The 21,812-nt window shown below is 35.6% G+C and overlaps 1 protein-coding gene across 3 annotated transcripts in view; it reads right to left on the minus strand.

Moving 5' to 3' along the window:
* Nucleotides 1–1,633: 1,633 nt before the first annotated feature.
* LOC138698286 (cytochrome P450 4C1-like) overlaps nt 1,634–21,812 on the minus strand; it is a 77,666-nt gene continuing 57,487 nt past the window's right edge. For 2 of the 3 annotated variants that reach the window (XM_069824081.1, XM_069824080.1), the window contains 3 exons: nt 20,806–20,874; nt 12,244–12,412; nt 1,634–7,525 (listed from right to left, as the gene is read on the minus strand). In XM_069824081.1, the coding sequence (XP_069680182.1) occupies nt 7,182–7,525; nt 12,244–12,412; nt 20,806–20,874 (582 nt within the window). In that variant the 3' untranslated portion in view covers nt 1,634–7,181. Of the gene's footprint in view, nt 7,526–12,243; nt 12,413–18,495; nt 18,662–20,805; nt 20,875–21,812 lie in introns of those variants that run through there. The other variant, XM_069824082.1, reaches the window with a different exon arrangement.

Raw genomic sequence — 21,812 nt, forward strand, 5'->3', positions numbered from 1 at the left:
TCCAGTTGAAACCGCCGTCGAACAGATGTTAAACTTTCAAATTCTACAAACCGAAAGACACATTTCGCTCGTTGTTGTGGATTTTGTTCATTCGATCCTTGCTGAGTAACTTGTTTTGTTTCTTATGCCGTAACAATTATTATGATACAGAACTCCCGTGCTTCAGTATCACATTGGAACTGAAATGAATTCTACAACATCCCCATTATAAATGTAATAGTAATTTTATTTGATGTCTTTCCAAACGGGTCAGACTGAATAATAAACTCCTTTGCTACATGATTTTTTTTGCAGTTTCTTACGCTGCATGTTTCGAAGAACGACCTTTATATACCATTAATACTTATATCAGCCGTGGCGAAAAGGCCATGGTGCGCCGAGCCACTGTGTAAGCTGCAACGTGCATAGCACCTATGGAGGGAGGCAGACAATCGAAGGGGAAGTTAATGTTTAGGACTTGTAACGAAGAAAGAAATGAACAAGAAAACATAGGACACATTATCACAACCTAAAATTAACTGTCTTCAGAATGTCTCTGCGACAAAGTTTCAAAATCAGGAATTATGTCACTTACTGCCAATCGTAGTTGATCACGAAGGTATTTGTCTGTCAGTCGTGATCTAAATTTGATTTTTTACTATTTTCATTGTTGAAAATAATTTTTCACAAACGTAAGTTACAGCGAACATGGCTTCAACAGAGCAAGTGAAAGAACGAAGCTTCAAATATTTATTTTTTTCCAAAGATTTGAAAAGTTCAAAATCTGTGAAGTCCTTACATCTAGCTTTCATTTAACGTCACATTGTAAATCTGTGAGTTTAAATTGAAAATCTAACCGCATTATTCGTACATCTGCTGTAAAAGAATCGACGTACAGAGATGATAATAATAATAATAATAATAATAATAATAATAATAATAATAATAATAATAATAATAATAATAATAATAATAACACTTAACCTTTTAATGTTTCATCAGTAACATGTAGTAACTTATAATGCCGTTTTATGTTATACAACCGTTTTCCTAGTAATATTTGTGAACAAATCATACATTTAATATTTTCATCTTATTGTAAGTAAAAGAATGCATCCTCCCATCCTACTTGAAACTTTCGTTTTTTATAGAGGTACATGGTTTAGAGAGAGACATTGCGACGATACGCCACTCGCAGATCAGAGACAAATACAAATAGAACGGAGTTTGACTCCAGTGAGTGAGAGGGTGGGGGTTGTAGGTAGGAAGCAAGGGAAATGCACTGCGAGCCACAATGTGCTCGTGAGTCGCATTTTCGCCGCGGCTGACTTATATTAACCGAAAAACAAAGCACACGCTACGAATGAAACTTCTTTCTTACTTTTAGTGGATAAGTATTTGAAATTAAATTTGAACTTTAATCCACCTGCAATAATTGTTGTGGACTTTGGGTTATATTTCCGCTAGTTATGTAGGTCAAAAAATATGCTATGGTGCAAACTATTAATGCCTGCTAAAGTTTTCTGTAAAGTTCAAATGTTCATGCTTAGGAATTATGGACCAAGTTTATACAATTCAGTATTGAAGAATAATCCAGATCTAAGCAGTTTATACGTACTTAAGTTTAAAAATAAAGTAAAATATTTGTATGATATTTCATTTTATTATTATTTTAAGTGTTACTAGCATTATATGTTACTAATATTTATTGTATTTATCTGATGCATGTATCCTATAAGATAAAGAATTTTAATAAATATAAATAGATAATTTTCTTAATTAATAACACTGTATGTTTCCACATAAATAATTTCTTAGCATCGCCACAGATACACTTTATTATACTTGTCACTATCTCTGTCACTAGAGAACTTTTCAAATTTATATTTTCCGTGCTATTCATAAAATATTTTGATATGATACCTCTTGCACCAAAGGGGAGACCTATAACTGAAACTTGATTGATATATTTCAATATTAATTTTGTATTTATCCTGGTAATAATGAACAGTTTGTCTAATAGATATTTTGTTTTTCAGCATTAACTTCCTATAGTTGTATGTTAGAAGATTCGAACAGAACGTTAGGATGTAGACCTTCAGCTCCCCCCTCCTACTAATTATGCATAACACAATATCAATACGGCGGTTGCTGTCGTCTGCGATACAACGAACGTTTTTGTTGATTTCGAGTTCGTTATTTTTTTTCTGGTTATTATATACTTATATAAGTTGTGTTAACTTTCGCTAAGTGGTTTTATATTTTATTTCATCAATCTTAGTTATTATTTTACTATTGTTAATTATTCTTGTTATTACCATTATTTCTATCATCAACATTATTATTTATGTTTGTAAAATTTATGTAGACTCTACTAGACTGTACCCGAGCACGAGCAAATGCTCATTTCGGATATCTATTCAAATGTATAATTTCAAACGTAAATTATGAATATATTTGAATTCGAAAAAGAAAATTGACATTTGATGTGAATTTGGCATATAACTATCCAGATATTGATATTTTAAAGAAGATTAAGGTAGATACAAAAATAAAAATAAATTCTGCTATGAAAAGATCCGCAGAGGTTAAGTTGTGTGAGAAGATCAATAAGCTTCAGCCCTTATCAGGAGTTGCGATATAGGTGAAGATAGTTATTGCAATACACCAAAATGTATTTATATAAAATATAAATCTAAACACCGCGCTCGAGTGTTAGCATGTTCCAAGTTTTATCTTATCTTTATCAATTTCAACAAATTAACGTGTAGAAATTAACGTAAGTAACTTCAATTTTAACTTATTTCGACCCCACAGACTGTAAGTGGAAGGAATATTGTATTTCCATTACACCAGCGATGTCATCCCGTTCTATTACGTGCCATGATCCAATTTCGTTCCAGTAATATCACGCGTTCTTGCCTTTCCTGCTATGGCTCTTTGACCTGCAGTCAGAGTCCTGCAGACTGGACCTCAGCGCAGCACTGTCAGTCCTAATGCTTAAGCAGCCCAGCCCACCCAAGACCAACACTGCTTGGCGCGGCCGCTTCGTAGCCCATCACGCTGGGTTACGCAGCCCAGCTTAGCCCACCGCACTGAGCAGTGCGGTGACGTCATCCCACTAGTTGATTGCATTCTACTCCTTCCCTGCTTGCGCTTGGCGTGTGGCATAAGCATACAGGACACAGTAAAAAATTAAAATATTTTCCACTGCTGTCGAACACAGATTTAAAAACTGTCCCTATGGTACTTTTTGAAATTTTCATCCAACTTTGTATTTTTAAACTTTCTAGCAGCGATTTTCTCCTTCACTACTTTTTATCTAGAGAGATTGTATTTTAGAAAGTATGCTTTCACGGCCGGTGTCTGTGATGAAGTTTTTCCGGGCTGCTATTACACTATCAAAGTTTTTTGCAAAGATCTTTTTATAAAATATATATTATACAATATATGACAGTGTAATGGGTTTTCTTTTGTAAAAGTTCCTTTGATAAAAAATCTTTTATTAAATGTAAGTGCAGCTTGTTATCTTTTATAAAAGATTTCTATACCTTGAGACAAATATGGCGGAACGCAAATATAACTAGATTGTTGCTACCACAAAAATTCTGATATCGGAGTATGAAGCAAATGAAATGTAAATAAATAATTTTTATAATACAATATTAATATTATTAGGGCGAATCCGGAAATGCATATAGGGTGTTAGTTGGGAGGCCGGAGGGAAAAAGATCTTTGGGGAGGCCGAGACGTAGATGGGAGGATAATATTAAAATGGATTTGAGGAAAGTGAGATATGACAATAGAGACTGGATTAATCTTGTTAAAAGCCATTTGCAAGTAAATAATATTTTATAATAATTTGTATAACTTTTCAAGTCCTCTCATTGTAGCTCTTTCAAGAAGTTTAGATGTATACCTCTCTTATCACGTCTTACAATCCATGGTTTAAGCCCTGACCAGATATTTATTCATGGTGTTATAAACTTAACGCGTAAATAAGAGTGTAAACAAATCGTAAACTTAACGCGTAAATATTAATACCAACAAATCCACGGAACGCGTGTTCATTGTTGTGGAACAAGTGTTAGGAGAGATTTGTTCCTAATTTTAGGTCATGTTTGATAAAATCTTCTGAAAAGATTTCATGTAGTGTAATATACCTCAAATCCTATCTTTTATGAAAGATCTTTGATGTAATATTTTAGCATAATATTCTTTGTCAAAGAATTTTGATAGTGTAATAGCAGCCTCACAGAGACTGTATTTTTTTTTTTTTTTGCGATGCACCATTATTTGAACTCATCTTGAAAAACAGAAATCAAATGTTTGAAACAGTAGCTGATCGTTGATCGAACCGTACATACAAGCACAAACCCGCACCAACTCAGTTCATAAGTAACTGATAGCGGAAGCTTGGGCTCATGCTTTGATACAAACAAGTCCACCGCACTAAACCGCTCCACAAGCAGTCTGCCGCGATCCGTGCGGTGGTGCAGGGTGACGGCACTAGTTCCGCGCGACACTGCTCAGCCCGTTGCGGTCAGCGAAGGGGAAGCCCCTGGATTTGGACAAATGTCCACGACTCTGCCTGCAGTCTTAGGCTGGCCGTCAACTGGAACCGAACTCGGCCGACTAACAACTCGTCCGTCTACGGTCGAACACGGCCAACTGATCCGACAACAAGAGAAGGGATTGGCGCGCGTCCATTATACTCGACCTACTCGGCCGATTGCAACCGAAGACGATCGACTGACGGTTCGATCCCATTGAGATGGGATTTTCCGGTCTTAATCGGACAAACAGAGCAACACGTGGTGACCGCTTCCATAAATTTCGCCATGAACGCCGAAAACTAATTAGTTCTGTGCAAGAACATCTTCTCTTGTATTTTTTTTTTTCATTAAACAAATGAAATAACATTTATAAAGCTTAACAAAATATTATTCATGTAGCTACTACTTCCCTTAAGATCACTGCCAAACGTTCAAGTGGTACAACTTCTCTGAAATTTAACCATTTTGAGATTGTTGAACGAATAACATTAAAAATGTATTGAAATGTATCAACACTCATCCGATAGTAATTGAAAAACTTAGCACTATCCTCTAGAAGTTTATTGTGTCGGTGTAGATGATGAAATTTTCCCAGCGACACCTTTCACTAAGCATCGGATATACACTATATTTTCGTTCTTTCGCCCTCCGTTTCCTCATAAGGTAGGGATTGTCCAATAATAGTGACATGTCCTCCACATTCATTCCAATAATAATAATAATAATAATAATAATAATAATAATAATAATAATAATAATAATAATGCCGTTTGAGATGGGCAGGGCATGTAGCACGTATGGGCGAATCCAGAAATGCATATAGAGTGTTAGTTGGGAGACCGGAGGGAAAAAGACCTTTAGGGAGGCCGAGACGTAGATGGGAGGATAATATTAAAATGGATTTGAGGGAGGTGGGGTATGATGATAGAGACTGGATTAATCTTGCACAGGATAGGAACCACTGGCGGGCTTATGTGAGAGCGGCAATGAACCTTCGGGTTCCTTAAAAGCCATTTGTAAGTAAGTAATAATAATAATAATAATTGTACCAGAAAAATTGAAGGAATCCATAATTGTACCTATTTTTGAGAAGGGAACAAGACTTATTTTCTTTGTTATTCCATGCGCTTTAACCAGTATGCCTATACTTCGTTCCATAATGACTAACAAGGGACGTAAACATTGCCGGAATAAAGAGAGACAAGGATAATTAGTATTGAACCAATGGCAGAGGTATGATTCCACGCTTATCTTGAAGTTGGGTGGACTGAAGCCTTTAACCCCGCCCAATTTCAAGACAAGTGTGGAATGAGACCTCTTTCATTTGTTGAGTAGCAGTCATAATAATAATAATTTTCTCTTTCTTCCCCGACAATATTTACATCGCCTGTCAGACATTATGGAACGAAGTAGAGTAAAGGTTAGTAATATTGTGATAGTTCTTTTTGAGAATTTATTACAATTTTACTGAGCGAGAGGAAGATCGGTTACTAGTACAGAATTCAAATCATATCCTATCGCTATCACTGGTTTATGAATACGAAAAAACGCTGATCATCCACCGAAAACCCGCGCTAAAAATGTCTATGAATACGGTCCTTATGGTTTATATCATTACCAGGCTTCGAGACTTGGGACCGAATAGAGCAGTTCAGTGGGAAATCCGCATAACGGCGTACTGTGTATAGTGGTAAAGCGTACAGTGGGTGGGGGTACTGTAGAATGAATGCCAACAAATACGGAAAGGAAAACGCTGTGGATTTGAAGGTTCTGACGAATATTTTGGTTTTTATACAAACTGTGTCTGAAACTATTATACGTTAGAAAAGTCAGAGCAAGAGATGATGGAAGCACTCAAATTAATTTAGAAAATGATGCAGAGAATTAATGAGACATCAAGTATACCGGTTACTGAACGTGTAAAACAGAAGTGGAAATCAATTTTACGTAAAAATAACGGATATGGAACACTGTGTAATATAAACAGCAAATTAGTGGACCTAGAGTCACCTGAGAACAAAGGACTGTCTCTAAGAGACTGCAATGATGTTAGGTTTTTTCGTTTTGCTCCTATCACGTCATGCGATGTAGAGCGCAGCTTTCTACAATACAAACTTTGGCAGATAACCGAAAAAGATTTACGTTTGAGACACTGAGAATGTATCTTGTAGTAGGTATATTGCAATTCGGTACTGTAACTGCACTCCCTAAAAACGACCAATGGGATAAATGAAAAAGTTAAAATTGCTACATGCGTATTTCCACCATTAACACTGTATATAATTAAACACAAATGAGTATAAAAGACAGGAGAATAAATGCTTTTCACATTCTTTTGACATTATCATTGTGTTATGCATATTTACTTTCAGAATGTACATATGTGTGTGTTTCCCCATACTACCGTACTCTACTCTAAATAGCAACGTTGTCACCTCAACACAGCTCTACCTACCTGCAGCGAGTCAACAACCTATAGTGCATGCACAGTAAACTTATTGCATCGGGTCCAAAGTCTCGAAGCCTGATCATTACTGATATAATGTTATCTAAATGCAAGATTCCGTACTATACAGGAATAGTTCCATCATTATCACTGAGTATCTCATTAAATTGATATCTTTGACGAGAGCTTTCCACCATCATTTAAGATTTCCTTGGATTAATAGATATTCTAAACCCATATTTTGATCGTATTATTATTTCCAGCATAAGAACTAAGTCTTCCATTTTGTCAACCGAACGTACTTCGTAACTTCGTAGAATACTCGACAACACCATTTTCATCTCAAGCATGGCGAACTTCTGACCGATACAATTTCTGGGACCAGCGCTGAAGGGGAAGTATGCGTAAGGATGTCTACCTGCCACATTCTCTGGTAGAAAGTTGTCAGGATTAAATTTCGTTGGATTGGGAAATATATCAGGGTCAAAATGTGAGACCAGCAGTAATAGATACACGGTAGCTCCAGCTGGAATCTTGTAAGATCCTGTAACAAAAAGTTTACAATTGTTAATTTTTAAAGAAAATAGAGACTGTTAGTACTTATTTATGATAAATGCTTAATCCTGGACTGCGTATCCTTTTTTGGCAACTTTGGTTGTATACCTGGAGTTATTACTCACTCCACATATTCTTTTGAGCCTATTGTGTACAATAACTTTTATTTTGTATTATATTGTTTATGGATATGTTATGCAAGGATTTTTGGATTATGAAAAAAAAAATTGAAGTTGAAAAGACTATTTCGTTTATATGGCGTCATTCCATTTTCGACCAATGAAGTGTAATTAAATTTTGAATTGCAACTAATCACAGTCAGACATCGCGATAATTTTTGCAGTTAGATTTATCGCTTTGAATTTATCGCATGGTCATTCTTTTGTTTAGTCAGTGTCGCCAACTGTTTCCCCGTAAATCGATGAGCATGAATCCATTGATATGTATCTACAGGTTAAACTTTTCTTTCAACTTTACTCATTCAAGCATTGAATGCAAGATTGATATTTAATATTAATTAATATATTCACTCAGTGAAGATGACGTTTAAAACGGCGAACCATGTAGACACAAAATCTTCATGCATCTTAATTGAACGTACGTTTTAAACTTGATTCTTTCAATATTTTTCCCAGATTACATGCATACGCGCGTAGAAAATTGAACTGTGTAGATGGAGCTTTAATCGCGTTATACACAACAGCGAGCTATGGAAAATGCTTTCCTGTAGCACGGAGTAACGGTCGAAATACTTCATAGTTGACATTGATCCCGCTCCCACAGGTAACCGAACCTAATTTTAGCTTATCAAATTAATATTACGTGAATTAAATTAAACAATTAAAATATGATGTTCAAATTTATGGAACATCAGCGCATATCAAACCCAAAAACCTTGTATAGTATTATATACAAGGTCTTTGATCAAACTGCCTTGCGTATGACGTAATAAAATTCGTGCTTTAGTCTATATAGAAATGGTGTAGCAACAGATGTCTCGGTGTAGTGTGAATACATAAGCATTGCTAACTGTCTTAATACATATTACGTAGTTCATAGTTCTCGATGTAGCCTAACAATAAATTAAAGGATTTCTTAAAAAAAAAACACATTCCAAAAAATGCAAATTTGAGATATTAAGCATGTAGTCAGCGTATTGTAACGGCGATCTAGGGGCCTACTGAATTAGATATTATTGAAAAACCACCATTATACTAAGTTACATGAGTGGAAATTTTGAGTAGTTTTCATAAATAAAACCATAGTCCAAAAACTATTCTTTGAAAATAGCAATGGTTTAAGACGATGGCAATATTTACAAATATCCCAATCATATCATCTTGAAACATTTATCCATACAATTTTAAACTGTAATAGATTGGCGGTACTGCTTCTTATATACGTGACAAAAGCCACCTCAGAGAAAAATACTTTAGCACGTGAATTGTTGCATTAGTTATGGTCTCAACTTCAGGTGTAGAAATAAGCTCATGGAGGAAACGTAAGCAATGAAAGGAGAAGAGAAAGGATATAATAAAGAAAACGATTGTTAAAGAAGAGGCACACTTTAGGCACAAAAGAGTATTTTTTCATAAAACAACCATTGTCCACACTTGCCTACATTTACAATTGTAGGGTAAATTAGAGTCTGTTGGAGAGTAAGGCATGTTGGACACTTCGTACTTTAACGTCTTACCTCGCAACTTGTGGGAACCACATTCTGCTAGAAGTCAATGACGGAAGTAGTCCCACTCGTGGCTACTTCCGTCGTTGACTTTTAGCATAATGTGGTGCCCACCAGTGGCGAGGTAACACGTTTAAGTACAGAGTGTCCAACATGCCCGACTGTCCAACAGACCCTAATTTACCCTATTTCTATGAGGCAATTTAATTTATAAATGTACTTCAGTTTTCCCAAGTTTCTAAAACACCTTAAGATGTGGAATGATGAATTTCATACTTGAAGTGTCAATAACACCATGCCAGACAGTTTTTTGTTTCTCCTGAAAATTTATATTTTTGGATTATGATTGTTTTTCCTGAAAACCCTTGAACTGTTTTTAGCATATGTATTAAGCCCAAATACCTTACTACAATATTTCCGGACAGCTAGCAGGTCTGCGCGCGAATGGCGCAAGTGCTGCTACCTAGGCGGCAGGGTGTGCTGAAACTCGCGAAGAAAACTGTAATCTACTATAATGTATATTTTTGTTGAGCTAGTAAATAGTTTTATTAATTAGTGCTGTGGTAAAATGTCGGGGTGTATATGTGCTGTTTATAACTGCTAAAATTGCAGCATTACAAACTGCTTCGAATAGTACTTTCTATTTCCGACGGATGGATCATAAAACGTGAGTCAACAACATTCTTAATAGGCCTAATGCTTTCGTCTCTGTGTTGTTAGAACAATAAAAATAGTTTTTTTTACTTAGGCCTAATAAATGGATAGAAGTCAAAATGCATAAGAAATTTTAAGGTTTTATCAAATTAGTTTTATTGTTCTCCACATGCCTTTACTAATTTATTGCAAGCATCATATTACTATCAATTTTATCTTTGCTGCTGTTTAAATAAAGCGTTATTTTAAATTCATTCTTAATGTCAGAATTAATTTTGTCTCACTAAAGCAAAGAAAACTATGTAACAATTAATTACGGAAAGTAATACAAAGTATGCAATATTTCTCATAATATACAGCTTTGATATAATGCTGCTCAACATTTTTTCTTAAATGTTTTATTCCACATTAGTACTTCACGTTTCAAACAATAGTCCGATTCCCGCTATATTGATATTTGCATTTGTGGTCGTAATACCACAGTTCTCCGCTAGATGTCAGCTCCGCGACATTTCGCATTCACGTCAATGCTGCTAGTAAACGGCTGTCAGGTATTTTCACAGTCTAGTACAGACGTCTCCAAAAGCGTACTCGCGAGTAAGCCCCTGAACGGAATCGAAACCACTACGTAATGAGCGCGCTCCGCCTCACCCATCCCCACCTGTACTGTACTCAATGTTTATGCACAAACGAAGAGAAGTGGCGAACTGCTATTATCATTGTGTTGGTCGGCGTGTTCCACCGTTTCACAATATCTTCTAATCATGGACGTAGTACATTCAAGGATGAATAGGAAGAGAAATATTTTTGTATTAGTGGGGAGAATGTGAAATGCTTAATTTGTTCGAAAATTTTTAAGGGTGTGTTAAAATTCAACATGCGACGACACTACTCACAAACAATATCATACAATTACAACCATGTTGGACATGTGAAAAAAATTTATTTTGGGGCTATCTCTATGGCTGTTGGTTATACATAATAATCAGTATATTACAATACGTTTACACTCAGCTCCGCTTGACTAGCATATAGTTTTTCGTTTAATTTTAGGTAAAGTGCGTAGGCCTACAAATATTTTGATAAATATAAAATAAGAAAACACAAACACAAATCACACACGTATCCTCAGTCTTAAAAAAAAAAAAGCTTCTTGCTAGCTATGTTCTAGCTTAGAATATTGAAAATCAATGAAGCCCTTCACAGAAGAATCATTTATAAAATCGTGCATACAGGACGTTACTAAAATACTGTATCCAGAACAAAGTCAAAGTTTAAGAAAGTTAAATTGTTTCCAATTACAGCTCAGAGAAGGAATTTCAAGATTGTAAATGTAATTGAATCTGAAGTCGAAACCACAATTAACCAGCTTGTAGCTTACTCACTTGCATTGGACGAAAGCACAGATAGAAATAACAAAGCTCACCTATCCATATTCATCCGAGGAGTTAATGAGCATTTTACTGTGTCTGAATGTCTTCTAGATGTAATTACGAAATACAACTGGAGAAGATCTTTTCCAGGCACTGAAAGGCACCATAGAACAGAAGAGGTTGAATTTGCAATGGCTTATGTCAATAGCAACAGGCGGGGCTCCAGGTTCATATATGTCAAAATAATATACAAACGTATAATATTTCTTATTATTTTGATGTTATTATTTGTAAACATAAGCACACCGTTGCCGCGATCCCCCTCTGATCGCTCCCATCTGTTGAGGTACGAGTCTCTTCCCCTTCTCTAGCCTTACAGCACACTGTGTTCGGCGGGCAGCATCGAGAGCACGAAAGACGATACAGTTTTTGGAGACCTCTGGTGTAGTATATACAGTCACGAAGCTCAATACGTAGGGAATATGCATCCATAGATAGTTGCTAATCACTAGGATCGCTACTATCGCCTCATCACAGGCAATTTATTCGAAATAGTAAGTAGTATCGGCACAGTCTATTGTTCTTAGTACCCTCAACAACTCAAGCTTCGTGACTGTACAATACTAGACTGTGGTATTATTATTGTCAGCCTATAGTTTGTTCTCCTTATTTCAAACCCGCCAGAATCACAAAGTATTTCCGTTTTGTTAAGTCATCTATTATGAATGATTATCCTGTAAGCTTAATATATATGAAAAACTACAATATCATTCGTGACCTCTTCAAAGATATCAATAAAATTGATGAAGAAAAGTTAAAGTGTATCATCAATAAGAATTTATAACCTTCAAAATTACAAATTTTTCAATCTATTGGTAGCGTGTGTTTTTATATAAAAATGATTCGTCTCACCTATGGTTTCTTTACCTACAATCACTTCAAAAGTGTAGGTATGCCTAATGTATAGTTAAAGAAATACTTTTATTGTAACAATACCTAGTTCAAAATCGTAGGGAGCCTGTCTCCCCATCTGAGGAACACTTGGGTACATCCTGAGCGATTCCTTAATGACCATCTGCAAGTACCTCATGTCCTGCAAATCTTTTAGATTAGGAGAACGATCGGAGTCCTTGAAAATGTCCTTGAGTTCATCATATACTTTATCCTGTAAAACATGCAAGTAATCAAATTTTAAGACACACATCTCAGATAGAGATACATTGTAGTCAATATATTGGATGCTTCGTAACATGTGGCACTCACTTCACAGGTAGATAGGAGGCACAAAATCATTTAAAAATGATTACATACATATTTTCCCCAAGAATTCTTATTACGAGTACACATTTAAATCCAACTGAATTGTACATACTCTTTATCTCTCGACCTGTTTGGTAGGAATCTTATGGCTGACCTGCGCTTTCTCCAGACCTAAATCCATTCGACATTTATTTGTGCGGCCACTTGAAAGCAATTATTAATGCAAACCCATATCCAATTTTGAAATACTCCGTCAGCGTATTCAACATGGCTATCAACTTATCCGACAAGCATCTGTTTTTTTTAAGAATATTACAGTCTACGACACGATAACTGCAGAGCTAAATGTGCCATTTCGAGCACTTTCTGTAGTGGTAAACAGCTCCACATTACTGACGTACAAACATGACTATAACTTGGAACCAAGATCAAATGGGACAAATGTTTATACAAACTTTTTGTGTTGACCTTGCGTTTCCTGTCCCCTGATGAAGTGGGTCCCACATGTTATCAAACACACTTTATAATAAAAACAACGCTTCCAATGATGTTTTACTTTTTATTATTACAAAATCTGACTACAGATTTATTGTGAGTGTGAATGATGGTACGAAATAGGTATTCTGTACCTAATTCCATGAATAATGCTTGGATTTTTCCCCTCACATATTTTCTAATAATAATATTTTTTCGCAGTTTATACAGCGCCTTTTTAAAAATTGCTTTCAAGAATCCTGGAAACATGCAAATCGGCAAATGGGCTACTATCAATATCCCCGCCCTGGATGCACTTTATTGTTGTTTATGCAGAACTTAAATTTTCCTCTTAGCTCCATTTTGATTTTGTGATATCAGTACTTAAAGAAACTATAATTGTTTTTCCAGAGACAGGAATAAACGCAACTCAGGTCAATGTTAACTTAGCAACATACGTAATACGAATGGTTATAGCCTATTAATTTTTCGAGGGTACGAATATGTTTATGTGTATGTCATTGAGAACTTGTTAAATAGAAGTTTAAAGTTTTAAAATGTGTTACCTAATTTAAGACAATCTGATTACTACCAGTTATGGAAACTGAGCTAGAAATAGAATATCTTCCTGTAGAAATTTTTTTTTGGTACAACATATTTTATTACAAGTAATTAAAAATATTGAAAATATCTCAAGCAATTCTATTTTAATTACCACGTTTCCCGTGTACAAGTATAAGAATGCCGTTTCCACTACGGTTTCTGGTGTACTGTGGGTAACACTGATAGGCTATTGGAAAAAAAAATATTTAGAAGTGGACTATTGTAGTATGCAAGTGAGATTTAAAAAGTACGAAATGGAACAAAATATATTGTAAATTTATTAGGGATATCAATCGGAACTATATTCACATTCAGCCTCGAACAACCATAAAAATATTAATTGGAGGAAGTTCGTAATAGTCAGTTACACGCCAGTGGTCTTTATAACAAATCTGGAGAGCACTGTATTTAAATATAATAGAAAATAATGTATTTATGTTCATTTGGGAGATAGAGCTATGTTTAAGTTAGCTTACGTTCACGCAGAATGTATTTTTGTTATATCGCTTATGGTATATTTAACCCTCAAGTAGTCGCATGGGTGTCAACTTGACCCATGGGTATTTAAATATAGCTGTATTTTCATTATTACGTTGACCATACTGTTATTTATTTCTATACTTTCCTAAAACAAAGATTCTTTTCGGCCATTGTCATTGTTATTAGTCTAACAGTTACCTTAGGTGAGTTAGGACGTGTCACTGGGTCAGACTGACCCCCACGCGACTAACAATGTAACTTTTTGTTGGCGATCAGATTTTCGGCTGAGAGAGTTCTGAAGCCTTCATGTGCATACTTATGAGGTGAGAATGTTTTTATGTCCTTTTGCTTTCTTTCTATATTCAATTAATTAATTATTTAATTTGTACATTATTATGAATAGGCCTAATCCAGGTAACCCGAGTTTCTTTCAGATAGAAAAAGTAACGAATTACATCAATGCCTAAGCCATTTTTATTCACAACAGCCCTCACACTACAAATCTTAGAATATATATTTTTAGAGAAATTGGCTATGAATTAACCAAACAACAAATAGGGAAGAGAGCAATGACTAACCGCATTCCAAGACATCTTCGAGCTAGTGCTGCTAAAATCGACTCTCCCCCCACAGACGAAAGAAATAGAGTTGAATCCCCGATGTGCAACAACATGTAGTGTCTTTTCCGAGAAACAAAGACAATAAAACAAGCAATTTTTGTGTCGCATCCAGGAAAATTATGTATAAAACCCATATTAAACACGTATGCGTAGAGTGTCTAGAAGATAGGAAAACTAAGGAAAATGTGTGAATTCCTCCACAAGGGTTATTAACCTTGAATTTTATTAAGTTTATTAAGTTTTGATTATTTGGACGATACTAGCTTAATAATTTCTGTACTGTAAATTTTATTCATGTTTTACTCGATTAACATCCATAAACATTTTGGAGGATTTGCAATTGTGTTATTTTCTGTGTAATTTCACTCAAATTTAAGTGATTTTTAAAGTAGAAATTTTTAACACACTTATAAGCTAATACTATGAGTAAAGTGATTTACAAAAAAGTCATTAAGGGCCTTAATTTTTTCGATTTTCTTTGGGGGTCAATACAATCCCCACGCGACTACCTGTGTCCATTTGTTTCACGCGACTACTTAAGAGTTAAAGGAAAGTTTAACTGAATTATTTTTCAACTTGTCGATGAATTAATTAAAAAGAAGTTACAAGAGAATCACGGTTCCGAAGTTAACGTTGAATAACTTTGCCATTTATTTTCTCTTTACGAATTTATTCAGCTTCTGCCTTTCGTGCTGGAATTTATTGTTCCAACTTATCGTTTACTTACGTAACCTATTATCACGTAACATTCAATACAGCTTCAACGTCATTACCAATTTTCTGATCAAAAGTCGAGAACTATTGAAGCGAGCTAAAATCTCATTACGGATTGTGAACTTCTATGAATTGCCATGCATTTTTCTGGCTATATGTGTCGTTCCCTTTCTCACAGTTGGTAAAGTACAGGCTCCTAAATATTTTGAAATTCTAGAAAATCGTTAAATGTACTTGCTGAAAGGATGATAATGTAATAATTATGATACAATGAAACAAACTGTATGCAGGATGCTTCGTAAAAATGTGCAAAAATTTAATTGGCCATAGGGGATGCTCTACTGAAGATTTAGACGTAGGGAACCTCGGGTCTGAGAAGCTAGCTTAAGGAGATATGGGCTTAAACATGTCTATCACTATTATTGTCTTTAGGATTTTTGCAGGTAATTTTTAGAAGGATTTATTTACACTTAGTTTTTACATTATTTATAGTTGTTATTGTGCAGTACTATATCATTGACAAACCTGAGTTAACGTACCATTTTGTACCTCACAACAGTTGCTGAAAATGACAGCTACTAACCTCAATGCAAACATATCAGCGTACGACATTCTGCCGAACTCTTCTAAACACTTCTGGCGTGTTTCGAATCACATCAGAGGTTACTACAATCTGGCAAGTAATTTCACGTCCATGTCCACTGGTGTCTCATATACAAGACATTTTATACAGAGTATTTCATTAAAAAATACCGAATTTTTTAGGGTTGATGTGTTGGTCTGATTATTCATTTTAAGGCTAGGAACCTGGTGTCCCTGATGAGACGCTTTTACTCTACGTGATAAAGAAATTGGCATAGCGCAGTGATGTCAAAGCAAGCGCATTTTTCTGACCTTGACGTCGTACGCGGGCATCAAGCACTAAGTATGGAAGGAGGAAGGATTATGTATATGAATAAGCAGCCTGTTGAATTAAGAAAACAGCTTCAAGCGCAACTTGAAATTTTATGTCCTTATTTTTATATGGCTTCTTTCTGTTCGATATTATATAATTATATTGTCTGTAAAACAAAAGTAATAACACTAATTTCTTAATATTGCAGCTGTGATTTAAACGTTAATAACATAATAAAGAGTTCAGAAGGAATATTCACATAAATTCGATAGTAGTACAACTATATTGTACTAAGTCAATGAAACACATCATTTATAAAAAAAAAAGTGATATCCTTAAGAAAGAGATTGAGTATGACATAATAAGTTGGAATTGATATTGGTGGTAAATTTAAGACTTATAAATGTAATTAATAAACTAATGAAAACAATATTATAGTATAAAGCAAAGTTACCTAGGTATATTTTTTAACTGTAACTAATATTACATAACAAAATTCTTATCGCATTATGCTTTTAAGTTGATATTGGTATGCAACTTTCTATCATCAGAATATTAAATTATTTTCTCGAATTCTGCTGAAGCTATAGAGCTGACGTTTTACCAACACATGGACACATATCTTTTGTTTATGATGTAACAGTACATGGTTGCTTTCTTAATTCATTTCCTTACAAACATTTTCCATGCGAATATTTTCAAAATTTGCAATATACTTTCTTCAGTAATATGTATTTACGAAATATTAGATTTACGAGAACATTGTTTCAGTACCTATAAGGCTACTAAATGAACATATCTAAAAATTTCACTTTTCTGTAAAAAGTTGAAAAAAATTCCTTTTGAATAAAAATCAAACTTGTGAAAAATGAGATTAAATTTGAAACTTACATCCTTATAATGCACTTATACTTGCCAGACAAATCTAAAAATTAACATGTATGCAGTTTTAATAAGTTATCTTCCATTGAATGAGTGCTAGCCATCCCTGTATATTGCCCGACGCAAGCGTGATATACTACCTCACTCCTCTGTCTCTTTCCTTTCCGCTGTAAAGAGCTCAGGCTCTCCTGAGCTCTAAAGCGCGCGCTTGCACCTATGGGCATCAGTTGACATGACTGGCATAGCGTATCCTGGGGGATAGGCAGCTGGACTGAACGTGCTTTGGAATGAAGGAGGGAAGAATACGTAGGCCTACAGAGTAGATTACTTTTTAACATTCCAAAATGGTATGGGGTTCGAAGCACGAAATGTCTATTTTGGTTAAGAAGAGAAGACGCGAGAGGTGAAGATCATTTTATTCAGTTTACAAATACATTTACTCGGTCATAACTCACAGAAGATGTTCAAAGTGTCCACCGTTGCCCTGACGACACAATTTTATTCGTCGGACCAAGGACCGTTGGATATCATGTGTGTTATCGCGAACTTCGCCTGCAGTAGCAGCAATTAGTGCCTTCCTCAGCGTCTACCGGATTTCTTATATATCGAAGCCTTCGTGTGTGCCCACAAATAAAAATCAAGAGATCGGTGACCGTGCTGGCCAATGAACCGGTCCACCATGACCAATCCACCGTGCAGGGGAACTTCTCGTTCAATAACTCTCTCATTGCATGCGAGAAATGAGCAGGTGCGCCGCCCTGTTGGAACACCATTCGCCTTCTGATGTGTAGCGGGACATCGTCCAGAAGTTCTGGCAATACATACGTCCCGGACACTAGATGAGAATGTCCATTCAGTGCGCGAGAAAGGAGGTAAGGTCATATCAATACGTTGCCAAACATGCAAGCCCATACATTAACCGAAAACGTCTCCTGAAAATGGCGGACCACCATGGCATGAGAATTTTCATTTGCCCACATATGGCTGTTGCGGCTATTGAAAACTCCTTGTCGAGTGCATTGAGATTCATCTGACCACAGGATGAAACATGTGATGCTCGAGGCTAATAATCTTTGTTGCAAAAACCATGTGCAAAAGATATGCCGTGTAGAAAAATCGGCTGGCCCTAGTGACTGCACTCTATTGATGATTATCGTCGTGCAGAACTCTCCAAACACTGCTGATACTCGCATTGAGACATCGAGCAACATCGTACACTTATTGAAGGGTTGTTGTTAAACATGCGGAGAAGTCTTCCTCAAACTCAGGTTGTGAATCCACGCTGTCGACTACGCGCATTAATATCTCCCTCTACTGTACCTCTCTCACTTATGCGACGATCCACAGCGTCTAAGGTCCTCCGATTTGGAAGATGTCTGTTTGGAGACCGTTGTTCACACAAACGCCGTGCTCCCTCCGAAGTATCTGCAGCACCAAGTGCCAAGTGCATGTCTGAAAGTTCATTCCATGTGAACCGTTCCATGTCCTATGATATTCAAAACAAATTTACATTAACAAATACAGTAACAAACAATGAATTCAGTACAGTACAATACTTTATCAAAACCACAATCACAGGGTATAGTGCAATACTTACAGCTTGATTCAATCTTATCGGCCCCTTTCTTTGGTTGTTTGGCTAGTGAGCGAGCTGTGTGTTGCGTCATAAGAAAGAAATTTAATCACAAACGTGCGGAGGAGGGGAAGAGGGAAGAGGAAGAATGAAAATAATATCTATGCGCGTAGCTGAGAGACACTCATATCAAGAAAATATGAGTTATCATTATATTGTTTAGTGAACAGACATAGTGGTTAGTAACGGAACATGTACAAGAATATTGTGTTTTTAAGGTGGAATGTACCGCGACATGATAAGAAGGAAGTGGTTGGTGTTATAACTGCGCGGCCTGACCTGTGTGACCCAGGCCTCCAGTAGTGATGAGTAACTCGCTCTTAGTTTATCTACTTACGTTTTGCAGATGCCAAAATCCCTGAATCAAGCTGTACTTTATGTTGTGTAGGTACGTACCTTACTACTACAGTATGTCGATATTTGATTGAAAAGAAGAATGTCCAGGACGATGACATATACTCAGTCGAGATGAGAAACATAATATTAACTGGAGAGCAGTCAGCAGGTGCATTTCATAGCACTACGTAGACGAAAGGTGGCGTAGCAGTGTAAAGAAATGGGAGATGGACTTTTCAATGCCGGCTACCTAACTTCCAGGCGGATTGACAGCATGTTGACATTGTATAGCGAGAGAATAGGTCATCGTAGAGTCCACACATGTGGAGTAACGGTTAGTACTTCTGGCCGCGAAACCAGGTGGCCCGGGTTCGATTCCCATTCGGTGCAAGTTACCTGGTTGAGGTTTTTCCGGTTTTTTCCCTCAACCCAATATGAGCAAACCTGGTAACTTTTCGTTCTGCGCCTCGGACTCATTTCATCGGCATTATCACCTTCATCTCATTCAGACGCTAAATAACCTAATATGTTGATAAAGCGTCGTAAAATAACCTACTAAAATAAAAAATGTCATCGTGGGCACTCTGTTTTTATGCAAAACATAATCACATAGGCACAACTTCACATCCCTAAAAAAATCGTTACTTATTTCTGTATATACCCATTGAAAAAATAGATTAAAATCAGGTAGGGAGACTTCGCAGGCCATGGAATAAGGCCTCTCCTTCCAATTCTGCGAGCAGGAAATGTTGCATCCAAATATACCAGTACTGCGCCATCGACTCTTTAAAGGTTATGAAACGGTTTGTCTTTGATTCATAACATGTTCCGTCATGTGACAATATAAATACGATAAGAAAGGCCCACCTCATAGACAGAAGGTAAACAAAGATTGCATTATGGATTGCCAGGCCTTCAGACTCTACCCCACATGATAAAGCCCATATCTCCTTAAGCTGACTTCACAGGTCACAAGTTCTCTATCTCAAAATATCCAGTAGAGCATTATCTATATCCTGTTCAATTTTTGCACGCTTTACTGAAACACGTTGTAGATAGACATTATTTACGGAGCTGGATGTGCTTTCAGACATAGGCTCTTCAGTAACTGCTGTTCACAGTTGTTACACCTAGACATCTCTATGTTTTCATCCTAGTGTATTTTCGTAGATATAAGTTATTCAATGTTAATAACATAACCATAAAGTATTGGAGAGATACATTGAGAAGTGGCATGTATCTTTGAAAAATATTTTATTACAGACTATTGCAACTTCTTTTCAGTCAGAAAGTGAGAGTATTTTTACTAGCGTGTGTATGTCGAAATTTGGCTAGATGACTTGAGGTGGAATTGTTATTGTGTTGTAAAAACTGGAGCAGATATAGAATTTGGACAGTAAGGACTCTTGATTTCAGAATGGATAGTAATCTACAAGAACACGTCTTAAAAGAATGTGATGGTCTAAATATTACTAATTTGTAAATATTTTAGTTTCTTCGTGGTGTTTATAATGTCAAAATACTCATTAAATACTAGTTACTATTACATTTTGACATGCTGTTTATTATGAAATTACTTTTTTTCTATTTTAGCAATAACACTACGATGATTAATACTTATAAGAAAAGACAATTAGAGAGAGCCTCAAAATTGATCTCACCTGTACATCTGGGTGCAGACCCAAAAGAAAGAGGCAACAGTTAATCGCAGCCGTTATTGTATCGTGCCCCTGAAAAGAGAGAAACAGTTTGTCGATTTAAAAAAATACAAAATTGTTTTACTGTAAAGATAAATTGGACAGAGTTACGCATTAAGAGACCAAGCGCCAAAATCCTGTTTCGAGATATTGGCCATTGAAATAAATCTTTTTTTTTTTTAACATTTTATGCAGCAAGTATTATAACATTCATACTATTACAAAAATAGCATAAATAATAACAAAAATGGCTAACCGATTTTTAATAAGAGACCAGCAGTTCAATTAATATTTCAAAGAAAAATAAATAAATAAATGAATTTTATGCATTAAACGAATTTTTGCTTATAAATAGCAGCAAATTTCAGATATCGCATTCTTGATTTTTTCCGAGTTAAATTAGCCTGCCATCAACAGATTAGTGCAAGTATCTCTTTTTTTCAAATTGTCGGTTGGTCTATTATTGTGTAACTCCGTCCATTGATATATCGGGTGGAACTTGATAATGAGAAAAGTCTTAAAAAAACAAAAGAAAAATATCTTGTAGCCATGGGAAATATGTATTTGGTACAGAATGTAAATAAATAAATAAAATAAATGAATGAATAAATAAATAAATACATAAATAAATAAACTAATGGAGAGATACACTGATATTCTAAAACTTTTTTCAAATAGAACATTAATGACAAAATTAGAGGAAAGAAAAATATAAATCATTGGCTACACGATCAGACATAACATACTTAATGTAAAACCGGTAAGAAAATATGTCAAAGAAATGCTCAATAGAATGAAGTGCAACATCTATGAACACCTTAAATTAAGATCAGCAGAGGAAGACAAACATGGTTGAAGCAACAATATGAAGTATTTGAAATAGATGGGTCGTTCTGTATGTTGGTAAGTAGATAAATTGATCAGCAGGTTGGTAGTCAGGCAGGAACGTAAGCAGGTAGTTATGATATAGG

The sequence above is a fragment of the Periplaneta americana genome, chromosome 4, assembly GCF_040183065.1.
Source record: "Periplaneta americana isolate PAMFEO1 chromosome 4, P.americana_PAMFEO1_priV1, whole genome shotgun sequence".
In the NCBI taxonomy this organism is placed as follows: Eukaryota; Metazoa; Arthropoda; class Insecta; order Blattodea; family Blattidae; genus Periplaneta; species Periplaneta americana.